Source organism: Acinonyx jubatus, chromosome C2 (assembly GCF_027475565.1).
Source record: "Acinonyx jubatus isolate Ajub_Pintada_27869175 chromosome C2, VMU_Ajub_asm_v1.0, whole genome shotgun sequence".
Classification (NCBI taxonomy): Eukaryota; Metazoa; Chordata; class Mammalia; order Carnivora; family Felidae; genus Acinonyx; species Acinonyx jubatus.
In genome coordinates this window covers 12,676,168-12,681,255 of record NC_069384.1, presented here as the reverse complement: position 1 = coordinate 12,681,255, position 5,088 = coordinate 12,676,168, and the positions used below count along the sequence as shown (strand labels likewise).

At 55.6% G+C, this 5,088-nt stretch overlaps 1 protein-coding gene across 4 annotated transcripts in view; it reads right to left on the bottom strand.

Annotated features, from left to right (window-relative positions):
* The window catches only part of URB1 (URB1 ribosome biogenesis homolog), an 80,804-nt gene that overhangs the window by 7,818 nt on the left and 67,898 nt on the right, over positions 1 to 5,088 (bottom strand). For 2 of the 4 annotated variants that reach the window (XR_003414778.2, XM_027041720.2), the window contains exons 37-39: positions 3,726 to 3,967; positions 2,702 to 3,298; positions 1,454 to 1,676 (exon numbers count right to left, since the gene is read on the bottom strand). Coding sequence is in view for 3 of the 4 variants with exons in the window: in XM_027041720.2 (XP_026897521.2) it covers positions 1,495 to 1,676; positions 2,702 to 3,298; positions 3,726 to 3,967 (1,021 nt within the window). In the remaining variant the exon portion in view is untranslated. Of the gene's footprint in view, positions 1 to 887; positions 1,677 to 2,701; positions 3,299 to 3,725; positions 3,968 to 5,088 lie in introns of those variants that run through there. The other 2 variants (XM_053220636.1, XM_027041718.2) reach the window with 2 other exon arrangements.

Genomic DNA, 5,088 nt, shown 5'->3' with positions numbered 1-5,088 from the left:
GTTCCTTCCCATCCCCCACTGACTCCCACTCTTTCCCAGACAGGGTGGTGCACACCTGCCAGGCCAGCTGACTGCAGTCACACTCCCGACCCTCCCCCCCCACGCCTTTAAGACCCTCCCCCCCACGCCTTTAAAAGACAAAGCCCAAGGGGAGGAGATCTGCATCAGAATGCTGCCACAGAAAGTCTTTGGGCTGGGAGGATGGGTCCCATCTGGGTGACTTTATGGGACCTCTGGTGTGAGCCCTCTGACGACTCAGTCCTCCAGCGCCCGACAGCCTGGCCCTGGCAGGGAGACGGCGCCCAAGTACAAAGCCCATACAGCCCACTGCCGCCGCCGAGGCGGGCTGACGGTTAATTCCCCAAGTTGACGGCAGACTCGGCCTCGCCTTACTCGGGGGTGGTGGGCTAGAAAGGGAGACGAGGGAGAGGAGGCTCACGAGCTCCAGAGACGCAGAAAAGGGGCGAGAAAGAACACGGGGCTCTTCTAACTGGAACCTAAAAGCAGGATTCTGACATGGGAATGTTCTCAGAAAACGCTGTTGTGAGTGTTGTGTCAGGGGGCGGGGGGATGGGCAGAGGGGAGGGTCCACCCCCTGCTTTCTAGACAATGAGCCCATACGTGGTAAAGGGACTGGAGGCAGACAGGTGTCACTCGTATCTTGGTTAAAACGTGAGGTCGTCAAGAATAACCGGGGGCCACGGCGTGCGGGAGGGACACGGGCACACGCCGAGCTCCAAGCGCCCAGGCTCCACAACCCCACTGGGTTTGCCAGCCGCTGTGCCAATTGCTAGAGGAAGGTTAAGAGTCAGGTGCTGACCCTCTACGACGCAGGCTGCTGTGAAATGAAACGGCCTATTACCATCCATAAGCAAAACACAAAAGCGTAACAAAAATAGACATTTATTAACAAGTTATAGAATCCCAAATCCTCCCTTTGAAACAGTTAAAAAAAAAAAAATACAGGCTTTCTTCCCAAGACAGAGATCAAATCGCTTTTATACTGTAAGGATTTAGCATAATACCCTTTTATTTACTAAAATAATTAACACTCAAGAAGTTGTACACATCTGTGTAAGACTTCACCGGAAAGAAAAGCTGAAGCACCTCTTCTCATGCTCCTTTATCTGACGCCTTCTATTCTTGGACCCTTTAGCTTTAATATCCACAAATCCCTTCAGTGCTCAGAAGCGTTACCTCAACTTGAGGTATTTTCTTTGAAGAGCACTGAAGCCAAGAGGAAGGGTCCTCCCCATGTGAACACTGAATGGGCCTGTGGGCCGGAAGCACCCAGGCCTGCTTCGGCTTTGACCGCTTTGTGCGCGCAGTCCCCGGAGCTTATCATTCATCGTTGAGTTAAACAAAGCCAACTTCGCCTGTCAGGAAACGGAGTTAACGTTGACGGAACTTGTCATTATACGTGCTTTCCACGGAAACCCTCGACTCAACTAACCTTCTAGAACCTGGTGCCAGAAGGCACCGGAGGGCAGGGCATCAAGCGTTGGGGACCAAGGCGGCGATGTCCTTGCAGAGCATGACGACAGCCTCCTCGTCACCCTTTGGCGCGTCCTCTGTGGCGTCACGGATCATCTGGATGTGGGTTAGGAGGGTGTCTGGCCGCTGAGCCCCCAGCCAGACGTCCTTAATGTACAGAGATACCAGGAACACTGCGGTGGCTGAGGAAGAGGGCAACAAGGCCATCAGGACACAAAGCTACTCCTCTGGAAAACAAGTCACCCCACCCACACGCCTGGGGACATGGGAGCTTTGCTCGGTACCCAAGTAAACAGTGCCACATGCCTCTGGCAACAGGAGGTGAGCAGGTGTTCAAAACAAATTAATTTTGCTTAAATTTGGGGTTAATCTTTTTTCTTTTAAAAAAATTCATCTTTCTATTTGATCAATGTGTGTGGAACGTGAAAAAAAGTTACTATAAGCCAAGTTTCTTCTTGGTCCTGACCACCCATGCTGAGAACCAGAACCGTGGTTTGAGAAGAGGTTCCAAGGATCCCTTCACACCATTTCGTCAATAGCATGGGCCAGAGGACAGGGTTTCCCAGGCACAGACTCAACTCCCTGACAGCATCCAGATGAGAGAAGAGGTCACTCCCAGGGTGAGTTCACCTGCCTCTCTTTCCTGGTCCCTTTACATCCCTCTGTGAAAGGAACAACCCTCTCAGATGGAGGAGGCCACGTGCACATGGTCAGCCTCCCTCTGTTCTCCTTACAGCCTTTTAAGCCTTTGCTGCTGGTTCATTCATTCATTCCTGCACTTAATCCCTCACTAAGCACCTGCTAAGTGCCAAGCACATAAACTGTGTGCATATTTTCGTGCTTGTGCACATATATGCAAATCCACACACACACACACACACACGCATCTGTACCCACCCATCCATCCGCACTGCTGTGAAGCGTAACCTTCACTTGAGTAATGGCTGAAATGTAGCAAAGCCGCTGCTGTGCAGCGGTTCTGAGGGGCACTCGCTTCTCCACTGCAAACACAATCGTCACTGGCACTTGACCAGAGAGCAGAGGCTTCCTCCCTGCCCGCTCACGGCCCCATGGCAAACTGGGTTTGGGTTGGGCCCCATCCATACTTCATCAAGGGTCCCTGACAGGCTCTAAGGACCGGGAGTTGCTCCGGACCCCGCACCCGTTGGTGCATTCCTTCAGCCTCTGACGAGCGAACCAGCCTCACCTCGGGTGGCTTCGTCCTTCTCCTTCAGAGACGAGAGGCAGAGGGTCTCGACCGCCGGGTGGAAGGCGCCCCCCGCCGGGCCCTGGGCCGCCAGCTGCAGCATGACCGTGTTGAAGAGGCAGGCCACGCTCTGCGCGGGGCCCGCCAGCTGCTCGGCGCTGCAGGACTGGCTGTACAGCCTGAAGATGCTACTCCTCACAGCACGGTCCCCGAGAAGCTCTGCCACGACCACCGGCTGTGGCAAGATGTGGCTCTTCAGCCAGCCAAGGAGTCCCAAAGCCTCTGCCCTGCTGGGCGGGTGCTCGGCCACCGACCGCAGCACCCAGCCGGCCGCCAGGGAGGCGGTGGCACACGCGAGGCCCGGGGCCTCGCTCTCAGGGGCAGCCCCGTCCACGGGGCCCCGAGCACAGTCAGGGCCGGGGAACGCGGGCCCCCAGTGGGTCAGTATGGACCTCAAGAGGCCCTTGCACGTCTCCAAGGTGGACGCCTGCGGCTCAGGGTCGGCCGTCTCCTCCTCCTCCCCAGGCCTCCTCTTTCGGCCCCGCGGGCCTTTAGCTCGGGCTGGCACGGCGGGCTTGTTCTTATCCTTGCACATTTCTGTTGTACACGGAGAGGAAGGCAGTGAGACCGACGCCCCCCGTCCCCATGCAGCTCCAGGTAGCGGGCGGGTGCCGCAAGGGCGGCCTACAGGCCCCGAGGGCTCGGCCCCAACAGGACACGTTCCTACGCCTGGAGCGCGGCGAGTGCTCCACGTGGGCCTGTGACGGTCCCCGCTGCCGTCACGATGAACCCGCTTCATCCTCACCACCGCCCCTCCCCCTCATGGTGAGCACCGGCCGTGGCAGAGCCAGAGCTCAAAGCCAGGCCTCCCCAGCAACCTCTGCAGGGCTACGAGGACGGGTGTGCCCTGTTCCTAAGCCCCGACAGCTTCGGAAATGCTGCTCAGAGAAGCAAACCGCTGGGTGCTCCGTGGGGAGCTGGGCACAGTCTGGGGAACACCAGACAGTCGGGTCCCGACACTCACTCAGCAGCTCCTTGACTTGGTATTGCTCAATGGCTGCTCTCAGGTCGTCCTGGAGCTTGGCATCTCTCTCGATGAGGCTCCACTTGTGCAGGAGGACGAGGACATCCTTGGTGGACAGCACTGTCTCGTTCACTGTGAAGCGGTTCATGTCCTTGAAGGCCTGCACGACGGTGGCCCGGTACCTCAGCACGGACTCGAGCGCCCCAAAGAAGCCGGTCAGCTGGGCGGGGGCCAAGGTCGGCCTGTCGGGAGCCAACGTCGCAGACTGAGCCCAAGCTGCCTCCCCGTCCCATAGCCCAGGACGGGGGTGGCTGGGCAACGCCCAGAGGGTCAAATGGCCCACCCACCGCCGGAGTGTGCCTTTACAACACACAGGGAGCATGGAACCAGCACAACGAACAGGACAGAGCAAGCCACGGCAGGGGAGGCACAGTGGAGACTGGAGTCCGACCTCCATGCTGGAGGAACAGAAATCTCTGGGAAACCATGGCTGACCAGGGAGAGTGAGGTGGAGAGAGTGTGAGCGTCTGGGCACCAGCCACCTAACACAACACTGTGGGACAGTGGGCTCCCTGTGCCTCACGGCCTCTCAGACTCAGCCCCATCCGTGGTCCAACCCGACGATGGGCACCGGTAAGAAATACGTTCTAAACCCCAGGGAATTTAAAATACGATAGCACCTGCTCCACACGATTTTAGAATTATTTCAAATTGCCATCGGTTCTCAACGACCCCGAAATAAGAAACAGGTCTGTCGGCACTGACTTAACTTAATTCAAAACAACCTAAAACCAAATGCCCTGTCCTCTATCAAGAAAGTTTTCACTCTGAGATTATAATCCATTTGTGATCAATCTTCTGGTTCCAATTAGCACACCTCTGTTCCTAAGTCAGAACTCTGAGTGCACAGACTCTATTTTCTCTAAGACGGTGGGATCTGAGGAGAGTGTAGCTCTCTGAGGAAATCAGGAGGATTCTTCTAAGAGGTCATATGAAAATACTGAAATTTTCAAGAAGATTCTGGGATAAGTGAATCTGTGCAGGCTAACGAAGGCAGAAGCAAGTCTGGGAACACACTTTCTTAAGGTGATGGAAAATATGTTCTTTCTACAAAATACACGAGTGCTTGAATCAAAATATCAAGGGAGTTGTTTGTCTGCTAAAAGCCATCTGGTATGACAGGTTTTAGGTGTTTAGAGTGTTAAGTTCTCGGCGTCTTGAAAGGAGCCTCATAAAGTTGAAGTAGAAAAGCAGAAACAGCTAAGAGGTTTCCTGACGTCACCCACAACTGACAGCAGCCGTGTGGCTCAGCCCTGTGAAGCTGTGACCAAGGGGACCGCTGAGCGGTGATGTCCACAGGTGA